The sequence below is a fragment of the Ornithorhynchus anatinus genome, chromosome 12 (genome assembly GCF_004115215.2).
Source record: "Ornithorhynchus anatinus isolate Pmale09 chromosome 12, mOrnAna1.pri.v4, whole genome shotgun sequence".
Lineage (NCBI taxonomy): Eukaryota > Metazoa > Chordata > Mammalia > Monotremata > Ornithorhynchidae > Ornithorhynchus > Ornithorhynchus anatinus.
Genome location: NC_041739.1, coordinates 47853137 through 47871477, shown reverse-complemented (window position 1 = coordinate 47871477; position 18341 = coordinate 47853137). Strand labels below are relative to the sequence as shown.

The 18341-nt window shown below is 45.1% G+C and overlaps 1 protein-coding gene across 1 annotated transcript in view; it reads left to right on the top strand.

Moving 5' to 3' along the window:
* Positions 1–18144, top strand: part of BANK1 (B cell scaffold protein with ankyrin repeats 1) — a 311769-nt gene extending 293625 nt beyond the window's left edge. Inside the window, exons 12-17 of the mRNA XM_029076540.2 lie at positions 1058–1239; positions 6790–6853; positions 10881–10910; positions 12590–12648; positions 16458–16522; positions 17014–18144. Of these exons, the coding sequence (XP_028932373.1) occupies positions 1058–1239; positions 6790–6853; positions 10881–10910; positions 12590–12648; positions 16458–16517 (395 nt within the window). The 3' untranslated portion in view covers positions 16518–16522; positions 17014–18144. The remainder of the gene's footprint in view (positions 1–1057; positions 1240–6789; positions 6854–10880; positions 10911–12589; positions 12649–16457; positions 16523–17013) is intronic.
* The last annotated feature ends 197 nt before the right edge of the window (positions 18145–18341 follow it).

The window sequence follows — 18341 nt, the reverse complement described above, 5'->3', positions numbered from 1 at the left end:
TTCAGAATCCAGAGTTTATTGGTCATTCGGATCCCCAAGCCACATTGCTTATTCGCTTCTCTCGCCACAATCCCCCTACTTCGATCTCTCTAGCCAAAGGTATCCACTGGACTGTAAACTCATTATGGGTAGGGAACAGATCCGCTAATTCTGTTGTACTGTACTCACCCAAGGGCTTAGTACAGTGCCCTACACATAGTAAGTGCTTATTACTTAACACTAATTGATTGATTATCCTGTCTTGACCACGGTGTCCATTGGCCCATGACCTCAGTGTTTCAGCCTTCAAGTTTAAACAAGGGCTAGATCGTCCAAAAGTAACCATTTTGGCCACCAGGATGTTTCATTTGGAACATTCTCCAGCTTCTTTTTGATGTTTCTTTTCCCACAGAGTTCTCACCCACTAGGTAGAGAGCGGGAACCCAACTGAAAAGGACAAGAGATTGAAAATGAGTGATACTGCTAAGCTAACCAATGAATCTTATCAGTTCCTTCATGCAGTTTATTGAAGTCTTTATGCCTGGATTAAGGCTCTTCATTCATGAAGAGAGACTAGCATTCTGATGATACCCCCTTGGCGTTCGAAGATTACCAGGCATTCCAATTTTCCATTCCCGGAAAGTCATCCATTCTGTCATCTCATCTCACCTAGGCTCAGAGCTAGCTTGTTTCTCCATGGTTTTTCTTGGAATTGTAGTTCCAGTTTATGGGGAAATCTGGGACTAGAAGCCCCAGAAATAAGAATGCCATATCATTCAATCACTCTCAAGCCTGCCAAAGGGATGTTTAACGCCATGATAGGGTGATATCACAATGCCGAGTGCATTCACCCTAGTTTTAAAATATCTAGTTGCAAATCTCAAAGCTACTGGCCTATACTTCCTGGCTAGAAAAGCTAGGTAGGTACCAATATCTATCATACCTTAGGATGGGAAGTCTATTTATTATGAAATGGTACATGAATAGTTCCAGGGGCAATATTTTTCTCAGATTTTTTTTCTTTTAATAGTCCGATTTTGAGAACCATTTTAAAATATTTGTTCCATGTTAATTCTAGATCCTAGAGTTCGATTCAACAATCAAACCGAAGCGATGCTGAAATCCTGTATACCTTATGGTCAGGAAGAGCTAATTCTATTGCAGGAGAAGGTGAAGAATGGGAAAATGTCTGTGGACGAGGCACTTAGGAAATTTAAGCAGTGGCAGATTGAAAAAAGTGGACTAGAAGCTATTCAGCAGGTAACTGTTACTCGTATCTTTTCTATTTATCCTGATTGTGAGATTCCTTTACTCTATGGAGAGCACTTACGTATATATGTCTATAATTCTATTTATAATGATGCCTATTTACTTGTTTTGATGTCTGTCTTCCCCCTTGTAGATTATAAACCCAGTGTGGGCAGGGATTGTCTCTCTTTATTGCTGAATTGTACTTTCCAAGTGATTAGTACAGTGCTCTGCACACAGGAAGTGCTCAATAAATAGGACGGAATGAATGAATGAATACCAGAGGAAACTGTGATAACTCTGACTATTCGTCTCAAGTCATTGGCCTATCATATACATTAGCCCCTCTGATTAACCTTGCAAAAATAACTCAAAATGTGTATTTACAAACCGTCTGTGTGCTTAATTCTGGATCTGCGTTTCGAATCACAAAATCTAATCACCCTGTAAAGCTGCCCGGTGATGTGTCCGTATTTTTTTAATATAAATCTTAAAATGAAGTTAGGCAACCATGCAAATTCGTACAAATCCGGGCCCAAAGGAAATCAGGCGTAGGACTAAAGAAAATCAAGCCGTGAGCTTAATTTTTGAAATAAACTCTGCCTCCCATTTCTCTTTCCATTTAGTTAAGTTTCCAAGGGCGTTTGGGGTTGTTATGGTTGCTCTGCTATACGGGGTGCATGATGTGGAAGGCAACGTGACTTGTTTATTAGCTTTTTTCTGCCACAGTGACCTTACGGTGACTTCATTTTTGAACTTAAAAGGCAGTCATCCTAAATTCCTGGAGACCGTTCATAAGCACAGTGATTTTTCAGCTGCAGGAAGCAGCGAGATGCACCGTGGTCTAGTGGATAGAGCACGGGCTGGGAATCAGAAGGACCTGGGTTCGAACCCCTGCTCCGCCACCTGTCTGATGTGTGACTTTGGGCATGTCACTTCATGTCTCTGGGCCTCAGTTATCTCCTCTGTAAAATGGGGGTGAAGACTGTGACCTCCATGTGAGACGGGGACTGTGTCCAACTTGCTTATCTGGTATCTACCCCAGTCCTTAGTAGAGTGCCTGGCAGATAGTAAGTGCTTAACGAATACCATAAAAAAGCATAGTTGGGGCTAATGATGTCTTCGGGAATTAATTCCCATTGGGGCCTGTCGGGTTAGAGAAAATGTCCCCTCAAGGGCATCTAGAGGAGGACGTGAATTGTCTGGCTGTATGAGGGTCTTGGATCCTGAAACCTAGACAAAGGAGAGCTCCAGGTCACCCTTTTCTAGTAACCCCTACAACAGCCGGAGCCTTTCAGGGTAGAAGAAACAGAGGACCTATCACATAGTTTAGCCCCGATGAACTCATTTACAACCTCCGTAGCACTCATGCGTCTATATCCCCTTTATGGATTTATTTTTGACTTCTAAATACTTTACGATTGGTAGTATTTGTTAAGCCCTTACTATGTGCCAAGCACTGTACTAATCCCTGGCGCAGATGCGAGGTAATCAGGTCTCACATGGTGCTCCCGATATAAGAGGGAGGACAGAATCCCCATTTGGCAGATGAGGGAACGCAGAAGTTATGTGACTTGCCCAAGGTCACACGTATCTTCCCCCTTCTAAACGTGGGCAGGGGTCAGATAGGTGGCAGAGCTAGGATTTGAACTCGGGTCCCCTAACTCCCAGGCCCATGGTCTTTCCACTAGGCCATGCTGCTTCTCATGAATATTTTATGTGCGTCTCCCCTGTTAGAGTATAACCTCCTTCCCAAGTGTCTTAATATGGTACTCAACCCCAAACAGGTGCTTAATAAATGCTACTATCTTTAATTTTCCTCCTCTTCCTCCCCCTCCACCTCTTCCCCCTTCCCTTGCTCCTCCTCCTTCTATTCCTCCCGCTACTTCTAATACAATTACTGCAACTCTATTATCAATCAATCAACAGCATTTATTGAGTGCTTACTATAGGCAGAGCACTGTACTAAATAGTATTAATAAATACTATTACTAATAGAAATGTAGCATTAAGTCCTTACCATCTTCAGAGTATGGTCCTAAGCCCTGGGACAAAGTATATAAATGGGAATGGGAACAAGCCCCATTCATTCAAAAGTATTTATTGAGTGCTTACTACTAATAATAATAATAATGTTGGTATTTGTTAAGCGCTTACTATGTGCAGAGCACTGTTCTAAGCGCTGGGGTAGACGCAAGGGAATCAGATTGTCCCGTGTGGGGCTCACAGTCTTAATCCCCATTTTACAGATGAGGGAACTGAGGCACAGAGAAGTTAAGTGACTTGCCCACAGTCACACAGCTGACAAGTGGCAGAGCCAGGATTCGAACCCATGACCTCTGACTCCAAAGCCCGTGCTCTTTCCACTGAGCCACGCTACTATGTGCAGAGCACTGTACTAAGCGCTTGGAATGTACAATTCGGCAACAGATAGAGACAAGCCCCATCCCTCAAGGGGCTCACAATTTATTATTCCTATTGTGAGTACAATATTGGCACTCAATCAATCAAGGAATGACATTTATCGAGCACTTACTATGTGCAGAACACTGTATTAAGTGCTCGGGAGAGTACGACAGAATCGGCAGAAACATTCCCTGCCCTTAATGAGTTTACTGTCTGGAAGGGGAGGCAGGCATTAATATAAATAAGCCACTAATGGTTAATATCTAACTGAAAGATATGTGCCTAAGCGCTCTGCTTTGGGGATGGGGTGGCTAACAAATGCCCACGGGTCACAGATTCAGGTTCAGAGACAACTCAAAAGGGAAAGGAGGAAAAGAGGGCTTAATCAGGGAAGGCCTCTTGGAGGAGATGTGACCTTAATAATGCTTTGAAGGTGAAGAGAGCGGTGGTCTGGTGTATATAATAATAATAATGTTGGTATTTGTTAAGCGCTTACTATATGCAGAGCACTGTTCTAAGCGCTGGGGGAGATACAGGGTCATCAGGTTGTCCCACGTGTGGCTCACAGTCTTCATCCCCATTTTACAGACGAGGTAACTGAGGCCGAGAGAAGTTAAGTGACTTGCCCACAGTCACACCCTGACAAGTGGCAGAGCCAGGATTCAAACCCATGATTTCTGACTCCCAAGCCCGGGCTCTTTCCACGGAGCCACGCTGCTTCTCCATAGGGGAGGGAGTTCCAGGCTAGGGGGAGGATGGGGGAAAGCAGTAGGCCGCAAGATAGACGAGATCACCGCACAGCGAGTAAACAAGCTTTATTATTACTCCTCCTAAAACTGCTTCTCTACTACATCCTAGCACTAGTATTACTAATAATAATAATTACGACGGCATTTGTTTAGCATTTACTATGTGTCAGGCACTGTTCTAAACGCTGGGGTAGACACAAGCTAAACAGGGTGGACCCAGTCCCTGTCCCGCGTGGGGCTCACACTCCTAATTCCCAATTGACAGAGGAGGGACTGAGTTACAGAGAAGTGAAGTGACTTACCCAAGGTCACACAGCAGATGAGTGGTGGAGCCGGGATTAGAACCCAAGTCCTTCCGACTCCTAGGCCCATTCCACTACTATTAACTACTATCCTGTCCTTCGAAGGGCTCACAATCTATTTTTACTATTTTTCCTATACTACTTCTATGACGACTAATAGTGCTTCTCTATTACTACTAGTGATAATAGTAATAATAAAAATAATTATGATATTTCATAAGCACTTACTAGGCATCAAACACTACTCTGTATGCTGGGGTAGATACAAGTTCATCAGATTGGACACTGTATTAGTTCTAGGACTATTAGCAGCGTGGCTCAGTGGAAAGAGCCCAGGCTTGGGTGTCAGAGCTCATGGGTTCGAATTCCAGCTCTGCCACTTGTAAGCTGTGTGAGTGTGGACTAGTCACTTAACTTCTCTGTGCCTCAGTTCCCTCATCTGTGAAAGGGGGATGAAGACTGTGAGCCTCACGTGGGACAACCTGATTCCCCTGTATCCCCCCCAGTGCTTAGAACAGTGCTCTGCACATAGTAAGCACTTAACAAATACCAACATCATTATTACTAATAATAATGATGATGGTATTTGTTAAGGACTTACGAATACTGTTCTATGCTCTACAAGGCAATCAGGTTGGACTCAGTCTCTGTCCCACACGGGCTCACAGTCTTAAGCCCCATTTTACAGATGAGGTAACTGAGGCACTGAGAAGTTAAGTGACTTGCGTTAGCTCATATAGCGGACAGTAATAATAATAATAATAATGTTGGTATTTAAGCGTTTACTATGTGCAGAGCACTGTTCTAAGCGCTGGGGTAGATACAGGGAAATCAGGTTGTCCCACATGAAGCTCACAGATAATCCCCATTTTACAGATGAGGTAAATGAGGCACCGAGAAGTTAAGGGACTTGCCCACAGTCACACAGCTGACAAGTGGCAGAGCCGGGATTCGAACCCATGGCCTCTGACTCCCAAGGCCGGGCTCTTTCCACTGAGCCACGCTGCTTCTCTAAGTGGCGGAGTCGGGATTAGAACCAGGTCCCTCTGACTCACTCATCCCTGCTCTATCCACCAGGCCACCCTACTTCATTCAGGCCATGCTGCTTCTTAACTACATTAAGAAGTTGTAGTGAAGTCATCAGACTGGAAAGGAACCTGATGTTGAAAAGTTTTAACAAATAAACATTTTCAAAGTAAGAAAACCACGACATTACCTATTCAGCGTAAGAGTAGAAATTCCTGAACATGGCACAAAACGTCTATCACTCAACTTCTCACAGTCGTCACCTCTAGCAAAATCCCTTCGAAAATACACACACGCAGACCTTCAGAAATGTTTGTTGCCTAACCCTAAAGGATTTCAAAATCCCCTTTTAAAAAAAATCCAAAAATGAAACACATTAGTTCCATGATATTTCACCCAGTGGCTAGTAAGTAGGAGAGGAAAAATGATTAAGCTTTTTTTCGCACGTTCCAGATGCCACTAATTTCATTATAATTCAGTATCTACTACGGCTACTTTAACAGAAATTCTGCAACACTAAGCTCTTGGGAATATTGGCAACATATCTGAAATATTGTTAAAACGAACATCAAAGCCTGTGAGGAGCCTAAGCTCCAATTTAGGGAGGCATGAGGAAACAAGAAGGCTGGAAGGGTGTTTTGTGTGTGTGTGTGTATATAGTAAATCCTTTCCAGCTGACAGGACATGTCTCTCACTTGGGCAGTGCAACCTATAATGGTTGGCAAATCTATGTTCTGTTTAGTCAGAAAGATGAACTTTTGGATTTTAATATATATATATATGTGTATATATATATGTATATACCACAAAAATGACTTACCTTGAGAGTCTTCTTTCAGATTCTTCAAATAATTTAGCAGCAGTCTGAATTACTACCACACTAAAATGATTAATGCTATTATTACATAGTATTACTACTACTCTCCCTCTAAAATTATCACTGCGATTAACCCTCCCCCCTTGCCTAGCCTTTTCCACCCCAAGAGTTAACAGGATTCAAATCCACATCCAAATCCCTTCTCTCTCCATCCTCAGCTCTAAGATATTGGCATTTGACTTGGGCCGTTTCTCCTCTTTAGGAAAAGCTTCGCCATCTCAGGGACTGCATTATTGGGAAAAGACCAGAAGAAGAAAATCTCTATGGTAAAATTGGATTTCTCTTGCATTTAAGAACACTGGGGGCCGAGATGGCCCCAAATGTCTGTTTGAGATAAAATTGCAGCACCGTGTGTTTTCTAACGGGACGAAGATATCCAGCCTCATTTGCGAATGGATGAAAGGAGAATCTGTGACTCCTGTTTTTCACCTCAACGAGAAACAGGCTTTTTAGCTTTTTACCGGTGAGATTGGTTCTTTGGGTGTGGCTTCTGGTTGACCAAGGAGTCTGCTAGATTGGCAGCAGCTGCTGAATATAAAAAGGAGGCCTAAAGATCCACTTGAATTGCATAGTTAATTTTAGTATATTAAACTTCAACATAACCTGTAAACTTTTACCTGGGAAAAGTGAAGGGATATGCATTCTGTTTCTGTCTGCGAAGTATTTGTAAGGATACCTAGTGCAAGCTCTGAGAAGCAGCTTCTGTGCCTGCAAAAACCAGACTGCACCAGTTTAGAATTCCAGTTCATCCTGCCTTCTCACCGGAGATAAAGGTCCAAAACAACCGGGTCGTGGGTGTTTGATTTGGAAATATCACTTCAGATTGATGACGCAAACATGCACAGTGCCATTTGACATTCCAACCTCTGTCATGACTGGTAAACCATTTTTCAGTCCTGTCGTGCTTTTCTTTGACTCCATAATCCTGCCCAGTTTGCTAGCTATGAAATTCATCCTTCATCCTTATATTCTTTGAGGATTTTGATACTTCTTTATCCTAGAGTGTTTTACTAACTTTGTTAGAAATAACTTTGTTAAACAAACGAATGCTTAAAGTCAAAAATGCTTCACTACTTCGCTGGTGACTGAATTTAACAAATTCTAGCCAAATGTGGAATAAGATTGAATTTTCATGATTTATTTGTTGCAAGGAGTCCTGAGACTATAAAAACAGATCAATGCCTCTGTTATGGAATAGCTTTGAATTACAGAAAGTTCAGTCTCTTGAGATGACTCTTATAAGATATGTAATTTCAGATGCAGTAAAACTACACCAATTCACTCTTTAACTGGGGTAGAGAAGGCCTGTCCCAGTCAGCGAAAAGTCTGGATTAAACCAGTATTTTATCGGGATTGCGCCAAGTAACTTGGATGGACGTCTCCCAGTTGTCAAGTTGTTTATGTACGTTTTCATGAGTGTGTTCCCCATTTGGACTTGGTCACCTGTGGTTCATTCAGTCAGTCAATCATTGGTAGTGATCGATTGCTACCTGTGTGCAGAGCACTGTACTAAACACTTAGAGTAGGTGGACATGATCCCTCCCCATAGGTAGCTTAAAGTTTAGCAGGTGATTTCCAGTCTAGCTCTTAATCTGCCTCCTTCTCCCGGGTGTCTCCCCGGATCCAATCTTCCTAAATCAGACTCAGGTACTTAACAACTGAAACTGGTCGGCAATCGGCCTCAGTCTCCCAGGTGAAGCAGATTTCAGTCAGACTATGCCCAGACTATAAGCACCTCGTGGATAGGGTGGCCTAGTTCATTCATTCAATCATATTGGGCGATTACTGTGTGCAGAGCACTGTTCTAAGCGCTTGGAATCGTATTCGGTGCTTAGAAAGTACGATTCATCAACAGAGAGAGACAATCCCTACCCAACAACGGGCTCACGGTCTAGAAGGGGGGAGACAGACAAAACAAGTAAACAAGCATCAATAGCATCAAAATAAATAAATAGAATAATAGATATGTACACACATCATTAGTGAAATAAATAGAATAATAAATAGGTACAAGTGTTGTGGGGTGGAGAGGGGGGTAGAGCAGAGGAAGGGAGTCGGGGCGATGGGGAGGGGAGGAGGAGCTGAGGAAAGGGAGGGCTTAGTCTGGGAAGGCCTCCTGGAGGAGGTGAGCTTTCAGTAGGGCTTTGAAGGGGAGAAGTGTGCTAGTTTGGCTGATGGCAGGAGGGAGGGCATTCCAGGCCAGAGGTAGGGCATGGGATAATAATTCTAATAACAATTGTGGTATTTGTTGAGTGCTTACTGTGTGCCAGGCACTGTACATGCTGCTAGTGGAAAGAGCAGAGGCCTGGGAGTCAGAAGACCTAATAATAATAACTGGTATTGGTTAAGCACTTAATATGTGCCAGCCACTGTACTATGCACTAGGGTGGATAAAAGCAAACTGAGTTGGACACGGTCCCATGTGGGGCTCACAATCTCAATCCCCAGATGAGGGAACTGAGGCCCAGAGAAGTGAAGCCACTTGCCCAAGGTCACACAGCAGACAAGTGGCGGAGTTGGGATCAGAACCCATGACCTTCTGATTCCCAGGTCCGTGGTCTACCCACTACGCCTTGCTGCTTCTCAACCCTGACCTGGGTTCTAATTCCGGTTCTGCTACATGTCTGTTGTGTGAATTTGGGCAAGTCACTTTATTTCTCTGTACCTCAGTTCCCTCATCTGTAAAATGGAGACTAAGACTGGGAGCCCCACATGGGTGAGACATGGACTGTGTCCAACCTGATCAGCTTGTATGTATCCCTGCGCTTCGAAAAAACTCCCTTTTTAAAAGGTCTGCCAAATCCGCTATATTTTACTCTCCCAAGCAATTCGTACAATGCTCTGCACACAGTGAGTGCTCAGCAGACACAACTGATTGATCTCCAAGTTTGTAGGAGCGATATGCCCTTCTTGGACATGGGACCACATAAATAAACTGGTGGATTGAATGATTGCAGAGAGAGGGGTCAGTGCTGGAGAAGAAAATATGGGAATGGTCCGCAGTAAATGGTAGTTGAAGGTACGGGGGCACTGTCCTTAAGGGAGTAGAGTATAACAGAGTTGGTAGCGGTGTGGCTCAGTGGAAAGAGCACAGGTTTAGGAGTCAGAGGTCATGGGTTCCAATTCCAGCTCCGCTACCTGTCAGCTGAGTGACTGGGCGAGTTCACTTCTCAGTGCCTCAGTTACCTCATCTGTAAAATGGGGATTAAGACTATGGGACAACCTGATTATCCTGTATCTACCCCAGCGCTTAGAACAGTGCTCGGCACATGGTAAGCGCTTAACAAATACCAACATTATTGTTATTATTCCCTGCCCACAATGAGCTTGCAGTCTAGAGGAGAAATAGCAAGCAAGCAAACAAAGAACCAATTTAACATCACACCGCATTGCAGCATCAATATATGGGCGAGTCAAACTCTAGGGGTTGAGTTTTAGCTTTGGCCGGAGAGGTGTAGCACACTGAGCTATGACTAAATACCATCGAGTGACTGATTGATCGACTGATTGATTGAAATCTGTGGAATACGTTACGCACTAAGTACCGAGCACTGAACTAAACGCCGGGGTAGATACACTATAGTCAGATCAGACACAGTCCCTTTTCCTACATGGAACTCACAATCTAAGGGGGCTGGAGAAGAAGTATTGAGTCCCTATTTTCTGATGAGGAAACTGAGGCGCTGAGCGGTTAAGTGGCTTGCCCAAGGTCAGAGCGGCTGCTTCAGCCCCCCACGTACGAATGAGGGAATGCCGTGTGAGGGATTCTCCCTACATACACCCATGGTCCCTGTCAGCGGAGGGTGGGTGGGTGGGGATGCAATCGGTTCTCCCCCCCTCTTCACAGCACTTATGGACACAGTTTTTTACTCAGTTCCTTCCCTTACCTGCAATTTATTTCACTATTTATCTTCCCCCTCTAGATTGTAAACTACCTTGAGAGCAGGAATTGTATCTACTTACTCCAAATATACTCCTTACTCATCGTTCAATTGTATTTATTGAGTATTACTGTATGCAAAACTTGTACTAAGCACTTGGGAGAGTACAATATAGCAATAAGCATACACATTCCCTGCCCACAGCGGCTTACAGATATTAATATAAAGAAATGAATGTGCACGTTCCCAATTGCTTAGTATAGTGTTTGGTACATCGTAAGCACTCGATAAATACAACTGATTCATCGATTGATGCTGGTACCGATTTTGGAGAGGGTGAAAGTTTCCACATGTGCAATCTGGATGGATTTTGATTGAAACAGGTGGTAACACACTTATCTTTCTTCAACAGACAAAATCACCATCGTTCACCATCCTTGTGGTAAGTGATGCTTCCCAAAGTCAATCAGGGAAGATGCCCAAGTTCATTCAGTCGTATTTATTGAGTGCATACTGTGCGCAAAGCACTGTACTATGCGTAAGTCATAGGCGGAACTGTTTGGGCCAGCAGAATCTGTCCCTGTCCCTCTGAACCCCTCCTAGCAGCAACGGGGGTGTCTAGTGGCACCCAGACATCGCTCAGAAAATAGGATCTTGGAATCTTTTCCTCTGCGGAGGTCTCCCACTCTGGGTTTAGGCTGGGCCAAAGCAGCCCCGTCCAACTCAGAGTTGAGGCTGCAGTAGGTCACTTTTTTTTCTCCTGAGAGCCAGGTGTCCCCATTCTCCGTGACCCTTGGACTCTGTGCAGCATCCATATAAAAATGTGACCCCTTCGAGCTTCAAGACTGGGGATCGAGGTGTTCAAGGGACATTTGGTCCCTGTTTTTACCTCATGAAGAACTCGGGGTGACCTGACTCGTTCTACCGCCAGTAATCGGACAAATCTGCCCCTTCCATCCTGTGTCTGCCCTATGTTGTGGGAGAGGTGTAGGTGGTGGGTGAGGGGAGGGAATTGCCCCCTGAAACGTTTTTGATTAATTAATTTATTCATTAATGTGGTATTAAGCACCTTTTCTGTGTTAACACTGGGGAAGATACAATACAATCACATCCCACAGTTCCCTTGTGGGGCTCACGTGCAATGGAAAGAAAGAACGGATGTTTAATACCAATTTTTCCAGTGAGAAAACTGAGGCTTATTCATTCATTCATTCAATAGTATTTATTGAGCCCTTACTATGTGCAGAGCACTGTAATAAGCGCTTGGAATGTACAAATCGGTAACAGATACAGTCCCTGCCCTTTGACAGGCTTACGGTCTAATCGGGGGAGACGGACAGACAAGAACAATGGCAATAAATAGAATCTAGGGGATGAACATCTCATTAAAACAATAACAAATAAATGAATTAAGGCGATGTACATTTCATTAACAAAATAAATAGCGTAATGAAAATATATACAGTTGAGCAGATGATTACAGTGCTGAGGGGCTTAGGGAACTTAAGTGATTTTCCCAAGGTCACACACACAGCTGGCAAATGGCGGAACTAGGATTAGAACCCAGGTCCCCCAATTCTTAGGCCCGTGAGCTATTCCCTAGGCCAGGCTGGGTCCCAATATCTGGGCTGAAGAAAGGGTTTCCTGGAATGCAGCAGCGAAGCCCTCTCTGCGGGGGCTCAGGACTGGTCAGTCAGACCCTGCTCATGCTATGCTCATGTTTTATGGGGCTGAGAAACAAACGGGAAATCCCTAAACCTGCATCCACCTCTTCCCTGAGAAGGGTTGATCTCCTCATTTAGCCAATCTCCTTCCAGATCCTCATGCAGCGTGGCCTAGTGCAGAAAGCATGGGAGTGGGAGCCAGAGGACCCGGGTTCTAATGCCAACTTCCCTGCTGTGTGTCCTTGGGCAAATCTCTTAAGTTCTCTGTGCTTCGGTTCCTTCATGTGCGAAATGGGGATTCAATAGCTGTTCTCCCTCCTACTTATAATGAGAGCCCTCATGATCTATCCCTGCACAAAGTGGGGTGCTTAGCACATAGTAAATGCTGAACAAATACCACAATTTTTATTATCTCGTCTCAAAGCCGATGGTAAGACTAACTCTTTGTTTTTTGTAGTTAAAAGAGAAATCATCCACAGTGAGAGGACTTTTTATAGCGCAACAATGGACAGTCTGGTATGTACCAATTTCTCTTGAATCTCAATCTAAATCTCAATAAAGGAGTTTTCTGACCAATAGGTAGGGTAATGCAAGTTATATTACCTAGCTTGTGCTTGACAATGTTGTAGAGTGAGAAATAAATGCCCTGGGATGAGTCTAGCACAAACCCCTATTACTACAAAGAAACAAAAGAAATAGAATCCATCACAACGGTAAATTCCTCAAGAACTTGGATTATACCTTATTCTTCTATATGTCTCTAAAGAGCCTATAGAGAGCTCGGCAGTCAGTCTATCAAGAGGGCCTATCTCATCGCCGACCACTCGCTCCCCTCCTGCCTCGGGCCTGGAACACCCTCCCTCTTCAAATCAGATGGAAAGTTACTCTTCCCCCCCTTCAAAGCCTAATTGAAGGCACATATCCTCCAGGAGGTCTTCCCTAAGTACCCCCTTTCCTCTTTTCCCCCTTCCTTCTGCATCGCCCCGACTTGCTCCCTCTGTTCTTCTCCTCTCCCAGCCCCACAGCACTTATATCTATAACTTTTATATAATAATGTTGGTATTTGTTAAGCGCTTACTATGTGCAGAGCACTGTTCTAAGCACTGGGGTAGATACAGGGTAATCAGGTTGTCCCACGTGAGGCTCACAGTCTTAACCCCCATTTTACAGTGGGTAACTGAGGCACAGAGAAGTTAAGTGACTTGCCCATGGTCACACAGCTGACAAGTGACAGAGTCTAGAATTGAACCCATGACCTCTGACACCCAAGCCCGTGCTCTTTCCACTGAGCCATGCTGCCTCTCTATGTACATATTAATGTCTTTCTCCCCGACTCTAGACCCTAAGCTCATTTTGGGCAGGGAATGTATCTGTTTATTGTTGCATTGTACTCTCCCAAGTGCTTAGTATGGTGCTCAGCACACAGTAAGTGTTCAATCAATACGACTGAATGGAGCATGGAACTAAGCAGTCGAGAGAGGACAGTAGAGTTAGAAGACAGTATTGTTTCCCTCAAGGAGAGAATAGTCTAGTGGGAGAGACAAATACGAATCGATCTGCAGAATTCCGAAGAAAAAGGAGTGGACATGTAGGTGATTAAATGCTTAAATAATAGGATAGGTAATAATAATGTTGGTATCTGTTAAGCGCTTACTATGTACCAAGCACTATTCTAAGCGCTGGGGTAGATACAAGGTAATCAGGTTGTCCCATGTGGGGCTCACAGCCTTAATCCCCATTTACAGGTGAGGTCACTGAGGCACAGAGAAGTTAAGTGACTTGCCCTAAGTCACTCAGCTGACAAGTGAAGGAGCTGGGATTAGAACCCACCCATAATAATAATGTGGTATTTTTTAAGTGCTTACTATGTATCAAGCACTGTACTAAGAGCTGGGGAAATACAGAATAATCAGATCGGACATAATCTGTGTCCCACATAGGACTCACAATCTAAGTAGGAAGAAGAACAAGTATTGAATCCCCATTTTACAAATGCGGTAACTGAGGCAAGGAGCAGTGAAGTGATTTGCCCAAGGTCATTCATTCATTCAATAGTATTTATTGAGCGCTTACTATGTGCAGAGCACTGTACTAAGCGCTTGGGATGAACAGGTCGGCAACAGATAGAGACAGTCCCTGCCGTTTGACGGGCTTACAGTCTAATTGGGGGAGACGGACAGACAAGAACAATGGCACTAAACAGCGTCAAGGGGAAGAACATCTCGTAAAAACCGATGGCAACTAAATAGAATCAGGGCGATGTACAATTCATTAACAAAATAAATAGGGTAATGAAAATATATACAGTTGAGCGGACGAGTACAGTGCCATGGGGATGGGAAGGGAGAGGTGGAGGAGCAGAGGGAAAAGGGGAAAATGAGGCTTTAGCTGCGGAGAGGTAAAGGGGGGATGGCAGAGGGAGTAGAGGGGGAAGAGGAGCTCGGTCTGGGAAGGCCTCTTGGAGGAGGTGAGTTTTAAGTAAGGTTTTGAAGAGGGAAAGAGAATCAGTTTGGCGGAGGTGAGGAGGGAGGGCGTTCCGGGACCGCGGGAGGACGCGACCCAGGGGTCGACGGCGGGATAGGCGAGACCGAGGGACGGCGAGGAGGTGGGCGGCAGAGGAGCGGAGCGTGCGGGGTGGGCGGTAGAAAGAGAGAAGGGAGGAGAGGTAGGAAGGGGCAAGGTGATGGAGAGCCTCGAAGCCTAGAGTGAGGAGTTTTTGTTTGGAGCGGAGGTCGATAGGCAACCACTGGAGTTGTTTAAGAAGGGGAGTGACATGCCCAGATCGTTTCTGCGGGAAGATGAGCCGGGCAGCGGAGTGAAGAATAGACCGGAGCGGGGCGAGAGAGGAGGAAGGGAGGTCAGAGAGAAGGCTGACACGGTAGTCTAGCCGGGATATAACGAGAGCCCGTAATAGTAAGGTAGCCGTTTGGGTGGAGAGGAAAGGGCGGATCTTGGCGATATTGTAGAGGTGAAACCGGCAGGTCTCGGTAACGGATAGGATGTGTGGGGTGAACGAGAGGGACGAGTCAAGGATGACACCGAGATTGCGGGCCTGCGGGACGGGAAGGATGGTCGTGCCATCCACGGTGACGGAGAAGTCTGGGAGCGGACCGGGCTTGGGAGGGAAGATGAGGAGCTCAGTCTTGCTCATGTTGAGTTTTAGGTGGCGGGCCGACATCCAGGTGGAGACGTCCCGGAGGCAGGAGGAGATGCGAGCCTGAAGGGAGGGGGAGAGGACAGGGGCGGAGATGTAGATCTGCGTGTCATCTGCGTAGAGATGGTAGTCTACAGGTCCACAGCAGACAGGTGGCAGAGCCGGGATTAGGATCCAGGTGCTCTGAATCCCAGGCCTGTGCTCTTATTTTTATTATTAGAACCTGAGTACTTCCACTCTCAGACTAATGCTCTCTCCACTAGGTTACACTGCTCCTCAGTTAATTGGATCTGGAGACTGGTGGAGGGCACCGGGTGGTTTCTGGTGTAAACTTCCAATCCCATGGAAGAGTGCTATCTTCTCTCTTCAGGAGGGACTTCCTAGCCAACCTGGAAAGTGAGAAGAGAATTTCAGAAGCTCGGCCCAATCCCTCTCTCCCCCAGACTGAAAGCGAGGCTCAGACCAAAGTCGATTTGGATAAATAAAATGGCCACGTCATTCAATCCATCAATCAGTGGCACTCATTGAGCGCTTATGATCTGCAGAGCACCGTACTGAGCACTCGGGAGCTTACAATTCAACAGAGTCGTTAGACACATTCCGTGCCCACGAGGAGCTTACGGTCTAGAGCAGACATGAAAATAAATTACAGATATGTGCGTAAATTCTGTGGGCCTGAAGGTGAGGTGAATATCAGGTGTTTAAAAAGGTACAGATCCAAGTGTGTAAGTGATGCAGAAGGGAGAAGAAGTAGGAGAGATGAGGGTTCAGTCGGAGAAGCCCTCTCGGAGGACATGTGATTTTAATAAGGCTCTGAAGGTGGGGAGAACGATGGTCCGACTCTTATGAAGGGGGAGGGAGTTCCAGGCTAGAGAGAGACTGTGGATAAAGGGTCGGGGCAAGATAAAGATGGCGAATAAGCTGATGTTAGGGAAGCAAAACCTGCAAACTCAGTTATAGTAGGAAATCAGTGAGGAAAGGTAAGTCGGGGAGAGCTGAGTCAGTGCTTTATAACCTATGGTCGGGAGTTTCTATTTGATGCAGAGGTGGATGGGCTACCAACGACCGATCAAGGTTCCTCTCTCTGACCGTGAAAGGGAAAGGTCCTGTCCAATTTCATGATCTTTCTTTGAGCTCCGAAAGTACCAACTTCTTATCTGTTTGTTTTCAGCATCCCCCTCAAGTGCCTGTAGAAAAGGAATACAGTTTCTGTCCAAGGAAAGCCATCTAAAGGAGGTAAGCTAGAGTGATAGCAGAAAGCATTCATTCATTCATTCAGTAGTATTTATGGAGCGTTTACTATGTGCAGAGCACTGTACTAAGCGCTTGGAATGTACACTTCGGCAACAGATAGAGACAATCCCTGCCCATCGACGGGCTTACAGTCTAATCGGGGGAGACAGACAAAAACAATAGCAATAAATAGAATCAAGGGGATGTACATCTCATTAACAAAATAAATAGGGTAATAAAAATATCTACAAATGAGCACAGTGCTGAGGGGAGGGGAAGGGAGAGGGGGAGGAGCAGAGGGAAAGGGGGGAAAAGGGGGCTTAGCTGCAGGAAGGTGAAGGGGGGGCAGAGAGGCAGCAGAGGGAACAGAGGGAAAAGCCCAGATCCTTATACTGCTTTCTCCCGTTGGGGGGGGTGAACGAATTAGTGTTTTCAGTGCAGTGGGGGGCGTGATTATAACAGATGCTGACATGTTTTCTCGGGTGTCATTTTAGGACATTGTAAATGAGCCCAAAGGTTTGCAGCTGTTGTCCTTGCCTCAGTGAAGCCGTCTAGGGTGCTGATCAAAGGCCCCCCCGTGACCCCTTACCAACAGCTGTGTTCGCCTGCCGCCTCTAACAGAACAGACTGCAGTGATTGGTTCCCTGTGAAGTTAACCATTCCAGAAGCCACACGTTTCCCAGCAGTAGAAAAAAGCGAAAATGTGACGGCCAATAGAGTCTGTGTTCTTTGAAAATGCCTTTGACATTCGAAGTCTCATTCTTTCTTATTCTAAATGCTTTCCACCTCAGCGATTCTGCTACAGAGGCGGGGGCCGGGGGGATAGGGGAGCTAACACACAGCTGGAAGGAGCAGCTTTAACATACGGGAGAAACAAGATGGTGTGGGCATTTGACAGAATTGCCATCACATAGCAAGTCTTCTGGGTCCCTTCTGAGAGACAGTGAAAAAGGAATAGAGAGAAAGAAAGAGCCAAGTAAGAAGGACTGAGCAAAAATGAGAGAATGAGAGAGTGAGAGAGAATGAGTGAAGAAAAGGAAAGAGAAAGAAGGAAAGAAAGATGCTGAAGGAAAGAGAGAGCAAGGAAAGAGAAAAAGAGAATGAGTGAAGATAGAGGGTGAGGGAGAGAGAGAATCGATTGGGGTTTGAAGAGAACATTCATCCTGAGAGCACTTTTCAGCCATTTTGAGAAAAGACATGTCTAGACAATCTGGATTTTTATGAGGCTTGATGCCCTAACAAGACAACTTTTCCATTTCCTACTTCTCTGTGTTTCAGACTGTAACCATTACATTAGCAGCTCCTTGGCACTGAAGAGAATGGGGCGCCTGTGAGGATAAGGGATTATGTAGATGAGACCCTTGGGTCAATGTCTCTACTGTCTGGAGCGTGAGACACAGTAGATTGAGCTTTGCTAATTCTCACTTTTCCATGCTGCAAAGAAATGTATCCCAGCTCATTAAAAAACATTGTCCCCTTGTCATCCTGCTTTGCGGAAGTTTACTTCGGCAGAGGAAAAAAAATACCCATTTGAAAGAGTCTTAAGACCCACCGCTCCCAAAAAGTGGAATGTTTAAACTCTGGCTGACTGGGGAAAAGAAATAAAGTTTTTCTGGGATTCTGAATAGTGTGGTTTCTTGTGTCCCTTGAAGACCTTCCTCGTCGTTCGGGAGAATTAGCCGCAAAATGACTTGGCTTCCCAATTCATGAGAAATGTTTTGTCTAATTTGACTTTTCATTTAGTCTTTGGATGCTGCAGGCAAGAGCGTTTTCCTAAAATGTCTGAAGTTCAAAAACCCAAGTGGAAATTTCCTGAGTGGGT